This window comes from Nematolebias whitei, chromosome 1, assembly GCF_014905685.2.
Source record: "Nematolebias whitei isolate Nwh7 chromosome 1, NemWhi1, whole genome shotgun sequence".
Taxonomy (NCBI): domain Eukaryota; kingdom Metazoa; phylum Chordata; class Actinopteri; order Cyprinodontiformes; family Rivulidae; genus Nematolebias; species Nematolebias whitei.
In genome coordinates this window covers 29,760,593-29,777,453 of record NC_056498.1, presented here as the reverse complement: position 1 = coordinate 29,777,453, position 16,861 = coordinate 29,760,593, and the positions used below count along the sequence as shown (strand labels likewise).

The following is a 16,861-nucleotide window of genomic DNA, read 5'->3' as shown; positions in this document are numbered from 1 at the left end:
TTTTTAACCTCGATAGAGGTCCTAGCAATCGATGTGTAGATTACTCGAGTACTCTGTTAATGCCCTACTGTCCAGATGACCTGACTGAAAAAGGTTGGATTGCTTTAAAGCTGTTTTTTGACAAAACTATGGAATGTGCCAAGTGTCTCAAGGATGTATGTCTTTGCGTTTGTTACCGTGTGAGACCCATTTGTCCAACACATACTTTTTGAGGACCTACTGCTTCTTATGGGGCCCAAAGCACAGGCCCCATAAGAAGCAATGACATTTGTGGGTTAAGGGTTAGGTTTAAGATTAAGGCATTAATTGAAGATGGGTTAGGATTAGGTTAGTTATGCACTGGTTATGGTTAGGGTTAGGCTATTGAATGAAAAATGAATAGAAGTTAATGCAAGGTCCATGTAAATGTAGCTAAATGTGTGTGTGCATATATGTCAGAGTGAGTGTCAGAGAGTCAGAGAGATTTATTTGTCATTCGCATCTTATGTGGTACATGTGGTGGAACGAGATTATGTACACAGGGTCCCCGTTACATCCAACAATAAAATGTCAACGAAAAACAGTAATAAGATCTAAGATATGAACTAAGAAAAACATCAGCTAAATAATACACTAAGCACTAATAGCATAAACATTACATCAAACAGCAGCACGAACATGAGTCTGTGTGAGCAGATGAGTACGATGAACACAGCAACATGAAACAGATCAGCAGCAACATGAAACAGATCAGCAGCAACATGATGTAATTTTACAGTGATTGCTCTGGTTAGAGATTCATGAGTCTTAACAGCCTCAGGGTAGAAGCTGTTCCTCAGTCTAGTGGTTCTACACTTAATGCTCCTTAACCTCCTTCCTGAGGAGAGTGGGACAAAAAGTGTGTGTGTGCTGGGTGAGTGGGGTCCTTCATGAAGCAGGTGGCCCATTTACTGCATCTAGAGGTGTAGATGTCTGTGATGGTGTGGAGACTGACTCCAACATCTTCTGTGCAGCCTTCACCACTCTCTGCAAAGCTTTTCTTTCTGCAGCTGTGCAGCCTCCATGCCACACGTTAATGCTGGAGCACAGGATGCTCTCCACTGTCTCCACTGTTCCTTCAAGTACAGTACTCTGGAGTTAGTTTAGGAGTTAGCCGATATGGTAAAAGTAAGTTACTAAAATTACTATTACCAATACTAACACCTAGGAAGAAATGTTGGGCCCGATCACAGGACTCTGGATTCTTGGGAGCCTAAATGTGAGTAACAACAGAAGAAATTGCACACAGTTTATAGAAAATAAATAAAATTTACTGAATGGAGTAAAATATACAGTTTGCATCTATGACAATAATAGCAAAATTGTACGCGTGTTGGAAAAATAACAAATTAGAATAAAGTGTTTACAAAAAAATAATAATAATACATACACGGCGTGAGAGATCTTTTTTTATACCGTCTCTCCTCATGTTTTCTTTCCTTTTCTTATCTAAGCAAAATATTAATCTGAATAAGAATAAGAGGGCCGTGCTTTTTTATAGTTGCAGCTTCGTGCACTCTGCCCATCTTTCGGACGACTGTACGTACATGTTCGCTTTGTATCACGGTGCAATGCCAATAAAGTTTATTCTAATTCTGATATATATATATATATTTTTTTTTTAAATAAAATATTTTTATAATAAATTTGCTTAACTTTTCTTCAATCCCTTTGTATTTTTAACACTTGAAGTAATAGTGTTTTTCTTTTTTGTCAACTCATAAATAAACTTTTTTTTTACTGTCAACTGTAAACAAAAACAATTTTTCAAACAATACCTTTAAAATATATATTTTTAATTCTGAGGTAATGGACAAACCTGGTGAAGTTCAACGCCCAGCACAGAACCATGGACACGGAGAGTCTGCAAACGGATCGGTTCCATCCGCAGCCGAAGACAAAGGTAGTGTACTCAGAACGAATAGAAAATTTAACCTTCCACATTTTATTTAACCTTTATAAAATGAGCAGAACTGTGAAATTGTATTTTACAGATAAGTCTGCGGAGGAGATGGACACACCAATGGACACAAGTGGACCAAGTGAGGATCAACTCGTCTGTTTAATTCATCAATTTTATAAAATTTCAAACCAGTTTGAATCAAACATTATGTCTGCAGTAAAACACCCGTGTGTTTTTCTTCTTTGTTTCAGCTGATTGTGCCCTCACACTTGTAGTAATTGGAGATATGATTTCTGTTGAGGCTGGAGCAAACAACATCTTACTTGATGATGAGCAAAGACATTTTTCATCCAAACTTTATGACTTGTGTGGTCAGCACATATGTGTTGTTAACTTACTTGGTCAACAAAGCATTGAAAACATCTCTTTAAATCAGAAAACGAATGTCTTTCTCCTCCTGATCCCAAAAGGCCAACATGGCAGCCATTATAAATCAGGAGTGCAGTGGTTAGAAAAAACATTTGGCAGACAATCACTGGCATATTTAATGACAGTTGTGACCTCTAATTCAGGTGAAGAGTGTGATGGTGCATTAAAAGACCTGAAAACTTTTGACGGTTTTGATGAAAAAAGATATCACACATGTACAAGGACTATGGCAGAGGCAGAGGAGATAGCAGATCTACTGAAAAAAATAAACATTATGGTCTCTGAAATTAGTCCATGCTGCTACAGTGGACTGGTGTGTGGTGAAAATCCAGCAGAGGACAAACCTCGGGAGTCCACATCGCTGGGAGAGTTGAAAGATCAAACAGGTGAGTTGTTGTTTTTTACGGTAATAGAAAGTTACCGGTACTTAAGTCTTCTTAAGAAAAATAAGGAATATCAATATTTATTATTTAGTGTCAAAAATCCAATACTTTTCCTGTCAGTTAAGCCACTAAGTTGGGCAGCTCAGCCCAACTTCTTTAATATGTGGGGGGAGAGAATGGGATTGGACATTAATGGGGACTGCCATTGCAATGCATAGGAGAGCAGTGGGCAATGCACTACCTCCATGCAATGCATGGAAGGTACCTATTATTCTACACCTAATAAGTGTTTGTTTATTTATTTTTCTTCCATCTCCCTCAATGCGGCCCGAACCGCAATGTGCACCCCCACAAAAGTTATGTCAAAACGACCGGCACAATCTCGAAAAGGGAGCTACTACTCGTATTGGAAATTGGATTTACCATGGCAGCATATTTTGCTAACAAGGACGCCATATTTCCCCATAGGAAAGGAATGAGAGGACACTCCTCACTAACTGCTGCTGTCAAGTCACATGACTTAGAGTGTAGATGTCCCTGAAGAAAACAGAAACACTGTTGGATATGTTTGAAACTCACAGAAAGTAATCATCAGGTAAATGTCTAGAACTGATTAACGTTTGGAGCCATTTTGATTCAAGATGGCTGCCGCAGCTACCTCAGCAAACACAAAATTGACTAACTCGGTCATTCTTTGAGATATTGCGCTGAAATTAAGTATGATTGTAGCTGAAAGCGAGTTGTTATACATTCCTAATGAAAATCAAATATCCAAGATGGCCACCTTAGCTGAAAGAGAAGAAATACAATAACACAGCTATTTTTAAAGATACTGAGCTGAAATTTGTCATATTGGTAGCTGACGATCCTTAGACTCTGACTGAAAATCAAAATCCAAAATGGCCGCCTAAGCAAAAAAAAAAAAAAAAAAAAAAAAAAGGAAAAACACTATAAATCGTCCAGTTTTAGTGATATTGAGCTGGAACTTGGTGTGGTGATAGCTGAGAATATTTCCTATCAATGCTGTATCAAAAACAAAAATCCATGACGGCCACCAATGCTACTTTTAAATGGCTTTAACTCAGCTATTTTGACACTTCTGAAATTTGGTGAGGCTGTAGATGAGAACATTCCTTATCACAAACTGAATCCAAATCCAAAATCCAAGATAGATGTGACAAATGCATGAACCAGTTTTTCTGCATCATTTTTAGATGTTTCTAATTTTAGTGATATTACGCAGGTGGAAAAAGGCGGTTCTAGTAATGTTTTAATGTGGGGGATAAAAGACATGTCCTGATGGAAAATAACACCAATATTTTTAACATTAGAGCTGGAGTCCAGATTAATACCATCCAAGGAGGGCAAAAGACTGAAAAATTTATTCCTAAGAGGCTCAGGTCCAAAAACTAAAACCTCAGTCTTGTCTGTGTTCTAAAGCAGAAAATTTAGGGTCATCCAGGTTTTTATGTCTTTAAGACATGCTTGTAGTCGAAGTAGCTGATTGGATTCATTGGGTTTCATGGACAAATATAACTGTGTATCATCAGCATAACAATGAAAATTTATCTCATGCTGTTTAATAACATTACCTAATGGAAGCATATACAAGGTAGAGTATTGGTCCAAGCTCTGAACCTTGAGGAACTCCATGACTAACTTTGGTGTATGATGAAGATTCATTATTTACATTTACAAATTGGAATCTATCAAATAGATATGGCTTAAATCAATTTAGAGCGGTTCCTGTAATACCAATATCATATTCAAGTATCTATAATAGAATATTATGATCAACTGTATCAAATGCAGACATGCAAGGTGAGTCTGACTATCTAGTCTTACCTCTCAGACCTCTTAGGGTTACAGTACAAATGCTAGGTCTGAGCGGAGCTGCTACAATCTACGCTCTCCTAGCAGAGCTGCCTGCCATGTAGTGGGGGTGTTGGGGTTAAATACATTTTTTAATAAATTCAACAATTATGCTTTATTTTTCTCTTGCAGGAACGTCAAATGAGAAAGTATGTGGAAACACAGCAAAGGTAGGAAACAGCTCCAAGTTGTTTATAAAAATTAATTTACTGCTTAAAACTAAAGCCTTTTTTGCCATCAAACATTTTTTGGCTCCGAGGCTAGGAATTCTACTACTGGTGTTGAAAAGAAGCATTTTATTGTCTGTAAGAGTTTTTAAAAGTATAGTTTGAATGTGGTTGACTTTGTGTTACAAATTTAAGATCTTAGGCTTGCCTTAAAAATGACACTCAAATGTGGCTTAAATTAAAGATTTTTTACTGCGCATTTTAGACACACCATAGCACGTCATTTTAGACATTAGCACACCTGCATACTTTTCATTCCTAAACCCAGCATGATGAACTGTACTGTCCATATCTTTATTATGATGACCAAGACTAAAAAACAACATTACCAGATGGACACAGATGGGGCGGCTGTGGCTGAGTGGTTAGAGCAGTAGTCCTCCAATGCGAGAGTTGGGGGTTCGAATCCACCAGCAGTCACATGCTGAAGTGTCCCTGGGCAAGACACTGAACCCCTCATAGCCTCTGATGTGTGTCCCATCAGTGTTTGAATGTGAGATAAAGCACTGATTAGTCTCATTAGAATGATTAGTTCAATTATCTTTGTAGAGATGTAGAGTGCTGTACGAACGGGTAAATGAGGACACAGATTGTAGTGTAAAGCACTTTGAGTGTCTTGAAATAAGATAGAAAGGCCTAATATAAGTACAGTCCATTTACACAAACCCAACATGTATTTCACATAGTAACAACTATTTATTTTTTCCTATAAAATTATTTTTGTTTTTAAAACACAGTTTATCTTTGCATTTTACAGCAGCCAGTAAAGGATTCAAATGAAATCTGTCAGCAGCCAGTAAAGGATTCAGATGAAATATGTCAGCAGCCAGTAAAGGATTCAGATGAAATCTTTCAGAAGCAGCAACAAGAAGAAATAGAAACACTGTTTGGCAGACTTCACCTTCAGAATAAACTTCAACAAAAGATGTCCAAAGCTGACTTTCTTCAAATAAGTCAAATTATAACACAGTGCTATGACACATCTGAAAAAGACCTAGCATATCGTTATCTTCACAAGTTAATTATGTTAGATTACAGAGCCAGATATATTCCTGTTAAACAAGACATTATTGAAGTTACTGATCCGAAGCCTGTTTTGATGTCTGACACAAGTGAAACAGATGATGATCTAGAGGACCTTTTGGAAACCACTGTAACCACAAATCCGCTCAAACCGACTCATGTACATCCGATGGATGTTCAGATGGCAGTATTTCACTGCTCAGACAGCTTCCTCAGGCAGCTCATGATAACAAAGTTGTCACAGTGCCAGTATGCCTTACCGTTACTTGTTCCTGATCCATTTACAAGGAAAACTGAGTGTCCTTTGTGGGCCTTCAGACAGATAACAAAAACATGGAAGGTAACCAAAGGTGATTCAAATATCACCATGAAGAGTATTCCAATCTACAAAGCTGAGACACCCATGGTGTCTTTTTTCCGACTGGGTTCACTATCAGTGTCTAAGTCTGAGCTAATGAACTCTTTGATCAATGACCGCCACAGCACGTTCTTCCATAGAAACTGTGCTGGAAGCACCAAATCTTGTTATTTAATGGACGGTGTTACAGAGATTGCCTGGTACTGCCCTGCTGGAAAACCCAACGATGCCTTCAATGACTGCATTGCCTTTTGTAATCTTCATGGGGATGCTTTGATGATTGAAAAACGAGACATATTGATCGAAAAATCATCAATTAATGTTGTGCTGGTGCCAAAGCTCCAAAAAAATGACAAGAGTTGGCCAATAACAGCAGCACTCTTTAAAATGAAAAAGCCTCTGATTTGTCTCATTGTTGATGATGCTTGTGATGCTGTTCAAATTAAAAAGGGAAAATACAAAATGGGACTTAAAAAAAGAAGCCAGTCAGATGTTTCGGGAGAACTTAAAAGAATCATTAAAGAAGTTTTGTCTTCTGATGATCCCTCCATTTTGAAAACGTCCTTCCAGCTTGAAACCATGGCTGAGGTCTCTGGAATCAAGGTAGATGAAAGTAACCGTGAGTGTCAAAATGGAAAGATTTCTGCTACGAAAATAGCTAATTTGCTTCAGGATAAAGACGTTTCAACAATCAAAGATGAATTTCTTCCTTGTCAAGGTGAACTGTTGCACAAGTGGTGCCAGATAAACAAAGATCTCTATCATCTCAAAGGACAGTCCATTGAAAAGGAAAAATCAATAAAGGAAAGACAACTGATGGAACTACGTCAGGAACAATGTGCTGTTTCCTGCAGTGAACTGATAAAGTTGTTCACTGAAAGCCACTGGTCAAAAGACGAATATTTTCTGAAATGGACTCAGATTCTGACAGATGCCCTCTCCACAGACGATATTTCTTCGATTCTCCAAAACTATGATAACACCTGGTCTGAGGTGTTGGCTTTGAAGAACAAACACGTCAAATCAGACGTTTTGGAAGCCAAAAAAGCAGAGCTTGAATGCTTATCAAAAAAGCTGCAATCTGCAACGTTTGGCTTGGAGCACATTTTTAGAGAAATAGGGCAGATCTATGAGGCTCAAAAAACATGTCACCCAAACAGCAGACGGGGGAATTGGTCCAAGTACCCAAAGCTAGCTGCAGATCTACTGATTTCTGGACAACCTTTGGAGCTGCTGGATGGAGATGCAGGTCATGTTCCTCTGAAGTGGATTTCTGGTCTTTTAGAGGAAGTCATCAAGAAGCTAGGTGACCAGAAAGTGTTTGTGCTGTCAGTTCTGGGCGTACAGAGCAGTGGAAAATCTACAATGCTGAATGCTATGTTTGGACTACAGTTTGCAGTGAGTTCTGGCAGGTGCACCAAAGGTGCCTTCATGCAGCTGGTCAAATTATCAGCTGAGATCAAGAAGGGCTTTAAGTTTGACTATATTTTAGTGGTGGACACTGAAGGACTGCGTGCTCTTGAGCTAGGAGGCAACACATCTCTTCATCATGACAACGAACTGGCAACATTTGTTGTTGGTGTGGGAAACATGACATTGATCAACATCTTTGGAGAGAATCCAGCTGAGATGCAAGATGTTCTGCAGATTGTTGTTCAAGCTTTCATGAGAATGAAAAGAGTTAAACTTACTCCAAGTTGCGTTTTTGTTCATCAGAATGTCACAGATGTTGCAGCAGCAGAAAAAAACATGGATGGAAAAAGACGCCTGCAAGAAAAACTGGACGAAATGACCAAACTAGCAGCCAAAGAAGAGGATTGTGAAGCAGAGTGCTTCAGTGATGTTATTGAATTTGACGTCCAAACAGATGTAAAGTACTTAGCCCAGCTGTGGGAAGGCAGTCCACCTATGGCTCCTCCAAATCCAGGTTACAGTGAGAGCATCCAAGAACTGAAGAATGTTATTCTCTCTAAAGCTTCAAAGTCCGATGGGATCAGTCTTTCACAGCTCAACTCTAATATTCAGGACCTGTGGATGGCACTTCTAAATGAAAATTTTGTTTTCAGCTTTAAAAACACACTGGAAATTGCAGTGTACAGGAAACTTGAGGTCCAGTATGGAAACTGGACCTGGGCCATCAGGAGCAACATGTTGGCCATTGAAAACCAGCTCTATAACAGAATTGAAAATGGAGACCATAACAAGATTGAGACAAGTTATCTCAATCAAGAAACGGACACAACATTTGAAGACATTAAAACGAAAATGATAAGGTACTTTGAGGATGAAAAGGAGAAGGAAATGTTGGTTCAGTGGCGAGGCCGATTTGAAAGCAAGTTCAAAGAGTTTCGTGATGAACAGGTGAAAGTAGTTAAAAGAAAACTGGATGAAATTATTGAACAGAAGAATGCTCGGAAAAAGATGGACGATAAGAAGACAGTCTTCGAGACTAAACTGCTACTGAAGAGCAAAGAACTAGCTCAGCAGTTAAAAGATAAGGCCAAAGATGAAAAAGAACTGCTAAAGGAATTCAGCTCAGTTTGGAAAACCTGGGTTACTGAATTAACAAGAAATACAGAACCTGTTGCGGACATCAACTTGGAAGAGGATCTGTCAACCATCCTTAGAGAACTTGGTGTGGAAGAAAAACACATCGATGAATCCAAAACACGTGGAAGATACAAAAACATCTCTAAAATGGGTAACTATAAAGATTATATCATCTTCCATAAGAAACATCTCCATGAATCAAGTGGACAACCTGAAAATGATGAGAGAAAAAACAAAGACACAGACAAACCAGGAAATGCAGTATTTACATTTTTCAAAGGAATTTTTAACATTGGCTCGTCAAAGAATCAGAACTCTGACAGTGATCTTTCTTATCAAAAGCAAGAACAGATCAGGGAACTCATTACCAAAGCTACAGAAATGTCCCTCAATGCAATTAAAAAAAACCCTGTTGCTACAAGAGGCTACCAAGCAACGTACTTGCAAGAAATGATCCAACTAGTCATAGAAAATGTGGAAAAATCTGAGTGGAAATATTCTTTAAAAAGGGAGTTTACAATTGATCTCATCCTATATGTGTTTGACTTTGCCAAAAAATGGCTTCTGGAGTCCCAGGAGAAATTCAAAAAGAACAATGATGCACTCATTTACCTGGAAAACAAAAAAGAGGAATATTACAATGTTTTCAAAATCTTTTGTCAAGGAAGTTCCTCTGCAGTAGTCCTTGCTGAACTCATCTGTGAAAAACTGAAAACAGCCATCGTTGAAGTTGCTTACACAAAAACAGCCATAGCTCTTGCTGGAGAGATGAAGTGTAATTTCCCCACATTCAGTGGGACCAGACTAGATTTGGAGAAACATCTCTTGAAATCACTCGCTGAGAAAGAGGACTTTGAGCGTTTCATTGAATACATACATTATCCAAAGAATCAATCAGAGGCCTTCATAAAAGCAGAAGTACAGGGCTATATCTTCAAAAATCACAGCGATAAAGTAGAAAATACTTTCAAAAAACATCTCGAAGATGTCCATGCACTTGTGAGTCAAGCTTTGTTTACTGCATCAAAGAAAGTCCAAACTCATCATGGAAACACAAACATGTGGCTGAATGAATTATCCAGTGTGCTCAAAGATGAGCTAAGATTTGATAGTTCTAGTTTTCAAAACTTTGATGACATAAATGACTTTGACTTCCTCATGAAAGAAGCAGATAAAAAACTTGAATCAGTCAAGAAGCAAACCAGCAGTTTCTCTCTGGATGAAATGAACAAAGCAAGAAAAACGCCTGAAGAAATCCTCGTTGAACATCTGTGCAAGTGCTGTTGGGTGAAGTGTCCGTTCTGTTACGCTGTGTGTACAAACACAGTGGAAGACCACAGTCCTGATGATCACAATGTACCTTTCCATCGATCCTCTGCTGTCAATGGAACTCACTACAGAAACACGGATATCTTCAGCATTGAGTTCTGCACATCAGAAGTTGCAAGTAATCACAGTTTTTATCCTGACAGTTCAGACAGAACCATTCCCTATAAACTATACAGAACTGCTGGTCCAGAATACGCCTCCTGGAGAATCACCCCTGATGAGTCCAAACTATCCTACTGGAAATGGTTTGTGTGTAGATTTAAAGAAGATCTGGTCAAGCACTATGAATATAGATTTGATAAATATGGAGAGATTCCCCAAGATTGGTTTAAAATCTCTAAAGAAGAAGCCATAAAAAGCCTGGAAGAAATGTGTCAATGAATCAATAACTCTGCTAAAGATGTTGCTGAGAAATTAGGATGGTCAGCTATGATGTGAAAGATTATTTTACCAAAAGGCCACCATCAAATGATGGGAAAACTCAAACACATCCATCCTTCCATTCATCCATCCATTTTCTTTACCCGCTTATTCCATTTTGGGTCACGGGGGTCGCCGGTGCCCATGTCCAGCAATCACTGTGCGAGGGGCGGGGTACACCCTGGACGGGTCGCAAGTCCATCACAGGGACACATAGAGACAAACGAGACAAACAACCATTCACTCTCTCACTCACACCTAGGGACAATTTAGAGTTACCAATCAGCCTAACGCATGTTTTTGGTCTGTGGGAGGAAACCGGAGTACCCGGAGAAAACCCACTCATGCATGGAGAGAACATGCAAACTCCACCCAGAAAGGCCCCTGGACCGGGGTTTGAACCAGGACCTGCTCGCTGAGAGGCAGCAGCTCTACCAGTTGTGCCACCGTGCTGCCTAACTCAAACACAATGAAAGCAAAAGAACAGTTAATACATCCAAAGTTGTGTCAATATTATTAGCAGATATTACATTTTATATGGAAGAGAAAAGGGATGTGTAAAGTTTAGATTTCTTCTTAGATTTTTTTTGTTTTCGATTTCTTCTGTAAAAATAGTGACGGGCTTTTTAAGTCTTTTTATATTTGGCACTAAAGGATGGCTACATACAGTTTATAGTTGACACATTTTTATATTTTTCATTGTTAGGTTCTGTCCAGATACAGCTTTAAGTATTTCTTCTCAGTTTGAATTAATATGTTTGTTGTTTTAGTTTAAAGAAACGCTTTAATCATTGAATTTTGTGACATGCAGATTAACTTTTGTGTTCAGAGTTTTGTTGTGATAAACTATAAAAGCACCTCTGTTATTATTATCATCATTACTGCTTATTATTATTAGATTTAAAGCTTTTTAAAAAATCTTTAAAACAGAGTGAAAGTTATATTTTCATTTTTGTATTTGCCATTATCTAATGTCCTCATCAGTCAGAGTCAGAGTTTCTTTATTGTCATTTGCACCTCATGTGGTACATGTGGTGGAGCGAAATTATGTACACAAGGTCCCAGTTACATCCAACAATAAAATGTATAAGAAAAACAGTAATAACATCTAACATCATTACTCATAGATAAAGAATTTTGGTTTTAATTCTTTCATTTGAAATTTACATTTGCATCATTTAGATAATATTTTGATTATTGTTGTATTTTAAAATAACCATATACTGTTGTTGTCTTGAGAAAATCTTGTTTTATTATATCAATCATTTATGAATGCCACAAAAATGAGTACAAAACGTCTAAATTAACTTTATGTATCAAAAGACTGGGTGTTTTTTTGATGAGTGTTGTGCTGACGTGCCCTCAGAGGTGTTCAATCATCTCCCAGTAACCCATTGTAAAAATGTGTTTTGAAACATTACAAATAAAATCACTTGATTCAGAATATTTTAGGAAAAAAAGTTCATTAAGTGGTGAACTTCTTAGGTCTTCAGGCCCAAACTGGATCACTGTGCCACCACACAAGTAAGGGACCATCACAGTATTTTATCTGGATCCGTTGTTACAATTCACCTTTGTACAGTTTAATATGTCCCAGAGGTGTAAACTTTGATGTAAAGTTTAAAAACTGAGAAAAAATGAGTAGTTCACACGAATTACAATCTACAACAGAATGCTCAAAATGAAAATGTAATGAAGAATAGTTTGGGAAGCCCTGAGGAAACTGAAGTGGACAATGGTTAGCTGATGTGCCAGTGGCTACTTTAGTGGTCCATTTTGGACCTCCGAGCAACAAAAGGTGAAAAACTGTGAGGATATTTGATTCAAGTTCTCTAAAATTTATATTCAGTTTTTGGGAGGCAGAGGAAGAGTGAAGACTTCAGTGTGTGTAGTGCTGTTCTCAACATGGAACCATCACACCTTAAACTGCATGGTTTGTAGTTTTGCCAGTTTGATCTTTGATGTCCGATAACTGTGGTACATTGAGCTCTTAGTACTTATTGAGGTGGTACTTGGTATAAAAAGTTTGAGAACCAGTCAGTCCTGGCCCTAACCAACTAGTTTCCCTAGGCAAGATTATAGGTGGCGGGCTCCTACATTGCACTAAAGTCCAATGCCAGTTTACATAATGTTGGTATCAATTTCTTTATAGATTTCTTTATATAAAGTGCATTTACTGGAGTGTAGTTGTTAAGATCACATAAATAAGATGGGGCCAGATCTTTTAAGACTTCCAAAACAAGCAATAAAATCTTAAAATCAATCCAGAAGTGAACAAGAAGCCAGGGCAGGGGTTATGTGTTCATGTTAAAAAACGAGTTGCGGTGTTCTGGACGATTTGTAAGCAATGTAGAGATTATTTATCTAAACCAACATATAAAACATTACAACAGTCCAAACAAGAGGTAATAAAAGTGTGAATCACCTTTTCAAAGTCTCTGAAAGGGAGACAAGACTTCACCTTGACCATGAGTCTTAGCTGGAAGAAACTGAATTTCCCAACTGCATTTATCAGTCAAATTTAAAAGCACTATGAAAATAACCCCCAGATTCCTGATGGCGGAGTGGCTGTATGAAGCCAAGGAGCCAAGAGTGTCAAGGGCATTACATTTACCTAAGCTGATGACTTCAGTTTTATTTTAATTTAGATTCAGGAAATTTAGTTTCAACCAGACTTTAATGTCGTTTAGACAGTTGAAGAGTGGTTCCAGTGGAGTGACCCTGTCTGACTTAATGGGCAAATACAACTGAATATCATCAGCAAAGCAGTGAAGAGACGTTATATTTTCTAAAAATGGACCACAAAGGAAACATGTCAAGATTAAAAAACAGTGGACCTAAAATAGACCCTTGAGGCACCCCACAGATTTGGCAAAGATGAAAAATATTCCACCTAAATGAACAGAAAAAACTCCTGTCAGTTAGGTAGGATCTAAACCAGAATAAAATTGTGCCTTTGATACCAACAACAAGATATTGTGGTCCACAGAATCAAAGGCAGAAAGGTCTAAAAGCACTGAAACAGCAGAGATTCCTGCATCAATGGTTAATAGAAGGTAATTAAAAACTCTTAAAAGGGCTGTCTATGTGCTGTGGCCTGATATAAAACTTGACTGGAATTTTTTCACCTATGTTGTTGGCAGTTAAATTTTTCTTAAGTTGATTAAAAACAACTTTCTCTAAAATTTTCGACAGAAAAAGGCGTTTAAAAATAAGTCTAAAGTTAAAGAGCACTGTTGGACGAGGTTTTTCTTTTTTATTAGTGGCTGCACCACAGCATGTTTAAAAGTAGCTGGAACACAGCGTGATGAGAGGAACATGTTAATGAGGATTACAACTAATGGACCAAGAGTGTTAAAAACTTCCTTAAACAGATGAGAGGGAACACTGTCCAAAAGTGAATTAGAAGGCACATGATGCACAGTGTCCTTATCACCGGCTCAAACTGTTCAAAGGCAGCTGATGATGGAGGAAGTAAAAAGGTATGTGTCAAATTGGGTTGAGAAATATCTCAGAGCAGAGGTTTTCATAAGGTTTACTGCATATTTTCACATAAATACACTTACCGGCCACTTCATCAGGTACACTTGTTCAACTGCTTGCTAACACAAATAGCTAACCAGCCAACCACAAATCTGCAACTCAGTGCCTTTAGGCATGTAGACGTGGTGAAGACGACTTGCTGAAGTTCAAACCGAGCATCGAACGAGGAAGAAAAGTTGTTAATGCCAGATGGCCTGGTCTGAGTATTTCAGCAATTGCTGATCTACTGGGATTTTAAAGCACAACCATCTCCAGGAGTTAAAGAGAATTGTCTGAAGAGAGAACATATCCATTGAGCTGTAGTTGTGTGGCCATACAGTAAAAGCCTTGTTGGTGAGGTCATAGGAGAATGTGCAGACTGGATGGAGATGATAGAAAGACAACAGTGGTTCAAACAAGCACTCGTTCCAACCAAGCTCTGCAGAATACCATCTCTGAACACACAGCATGTCCAGCCTTGAAGCAGATGGGCAACAGCAGCAAAAGATCACACCAGGTGCCACACATGTCAGATAAGAACCACATACTGAGGCTACAATTCACACAGGCTCATCACAGCGTGCGCTCTCAGGACATAATTACCTGCAGTGTTCCCTCAGTGTGGACCGAACTTGGCAAAAGGGCCTTCTCTTACGCCGCTCCTGTTTCCTGGAACACCCTGCAAAAAGATCTGAAGCTCTCGACCTTGACCTCTCTAAAGGATTTTAAACAACTGTTAAGTTCGTGGCAAAAGCCAACGCAGACATGTTCCTGTTTTTAGTATTTTACATTGCTTTATAATGTAGCTATTTTTGTTTTGGTTTTATATAATTCCTTCTATTTACTTTTCATTTTATATGCTTTTTATATGATTGTTTATTGTTGTCTGCACCTCATCTGCTCTTTGCTTAAAACAGGCCTCTCTTGTAAATGACTCAAGACTAACCTGTATAAATATAGGTTGAATGAATGAAAAAAGTTGGACAATAAGAAATTGGAATAATCGCCTGGTCTGATGAGTCTGGATTCACTGGACTCAGCCGGTCTACAGGGTCACAAGATCTCAATCCTGTCAAGAATCTTTGGAATGTGGTAGAACAGTAGTCTCATCTTGAATGTGCGCCTGACAAATCTGCAAAAAAAAAACCTGTGTGATGCTATTGTTGTGGGAAAATTGTTGAACAAATACTGAAAACACATGAAATAAACATTCATAATCAAGAATGGTCTTTTAATGATTTTATTTTGAAGCTTCGAGGACGCACAGTCGAAACAGAGAGTAAAAGGACTGTCGGAGTGTGCGACCCTGAGTGAAAGTGTTCTGGATATTTATATAAACTGTGTGTGTATCTCTTGTGTGTGTATGTAAGGTGTGTGAATATGGTCAGGAGTATGACATTATGTACAATGCACCGAAAAGTAATATGATAATAAGAACTAGGGAGGATCAGAAGTAGGTACTTCCTGACTTCTCTTTATCTGATGCTGTTAAATACCTGGGACATTATATAACTGATGATCTGGCTGATGTCATGGACATTTACAGACAGCGTTGTTTAATGTATATGCACATGCCAACATGCTTGTACGCAAGTTCGGGATGTGTTCAGCAGTGTACAGAAACTCAAATATAATGACGGAATGAGGATGTGCAAGTCAGTTGGCGTCGCCACTTTTTATGCTGCATTACGTAACCTTATGTACAGATTTATGTGGAGATTACGTGATTCTACAAATAACATCATCCTGATACTAACGGATGTTGCACAGAGCTCAGTCAGGCTGAAGTCCAGAATGTGGAACCATTGGCGTTTCAGCCTTTTTGTAAATCTGTGACTTACATTTGTGATGTTTTTATTGTTTTATCTTTTTATATTAGCTATTTGCATTTATTTTTTTTTATATGGACCTACTTGTGTCTTTAATAAAGGTGATGATGATGTAAGTGAATGTGCTTTGAGTGTGTTTTGAACAAAACTGACATTTGTCTACAGAAGAGCCCAGATGGCTGCAGAAATAGAACAAGCCAGTCTGCACTGTTCGTCCCGTGCATGAACTTAGGCCTAAACAATTATTAGCAGGTTATATTTCAGATAGCGCACATCAATTCTACGACACAATCATGTCAATATGAACCAGAATCTCTGAGGAATGTTTCCAACATGTTGAATATTTGCAACAAAGAATTAAGGCAGTTATGAAAGCAAAAGGGGGAACCATCCCCGTAGCTTCGGTTCAAGGTTTCTTGTCATTCGCGTCACATGTGGAACATGAGGTGGAACAAAATTGTGTACTCTTACACCCAAAAATAGCAAAAATATAAAGCATAAAAACAAAACCAGTATATAAGGATCTAAGATATACACTAAGATATAACTAAGATAGCAGCTTTTTTACTTTAATACCCTACCATTTTATTAATAAAGCACTTAAAACAGCAGCTATGGCCAAGTGCTCCCTTAACAAAAAATACATTTGAAGTTTAGTTTTGCAAGTATACTTTAAGTTAAGTATGAGTATATCAAGTATACTACACACCATACTTGTAGTGATTTGGTATGGTATATGGTATAAAAGTTTATTCATTTTAAAAAACAAAACAAAACAATTCCATAAACTATAAAAAATACAAGAAATTTAAAATGAAAGGCAGCAGAAAGAAGAAAAAATCTTATTATATCTGCCCCTTAAAGATTTAATACTTGCTTGGACTAAATTGGGACATTTTTATACTATTTTTAGGTATATCAAATACAGTTTATAAAAAGTAAACTTCTAGTACACAAAGTTTGTTTTCTCAGTCATCCAGGTATATAACAACAAAAAA

At 37.9% G+C, this 16,861-nt stretch overlaps 1 protein-coding gene across 1 annotated transcript; it reads left to right on the top strand.

Annotated features, from left to right (window-relative positions):
- The first annotated feature begins 1,793 nt into the window (after positions 1–1,793).
- On the top strand, positions 1,794–10,473 carry LOC119430676 (interferon-induced very large GTPase 1-like). The gene is made up of 5 exons (XM_037698173.1): positions 1,794–1,921; positions 2,013–2,060; positions 2,173–2,736; positions 4,738–4,775; positions 5,590–10,473. Exons 1-5 carry the CDS (start codon positions 1,828–1,830, stop codon positions 10,471–10,473), a joined length of 5,628 nt encoding a protein of 1,875 aa, XP_037554101.1. The 5' UTR covers positions 1,794–1,827.
- Positions 10,474–16,861: the final 6,388 nt, after the last annotated feature.

What these genes read in the sequence shown, in the direction of transcription:
- LOC119430676 (XM_037698173.1), top strand. Translation starts at nt 1,828, where the DNA reads ATGGACAAACCTGGTGAAGTTCAACGCCCAGCACAGAACCATGGACAC. An exon ending in AGAGTTGAAAGATCAAACAG is followed by an intron (nt 2,737 to 4,737) that starts GTGAGTTGTTGT and finishes TTTCTCTTGCAG; the next exon opens with GAACGTCAAATGAGAAAGTA. An exon ending in TATGTGGAAACACAGCAAAG is followed by an intron (nt 4,776 to 5,589) that starts GTAGGAAACAGC and finishes TGCATTTTACAG; the next exon opens with CAGCCAGTAAAGGATTCAAA.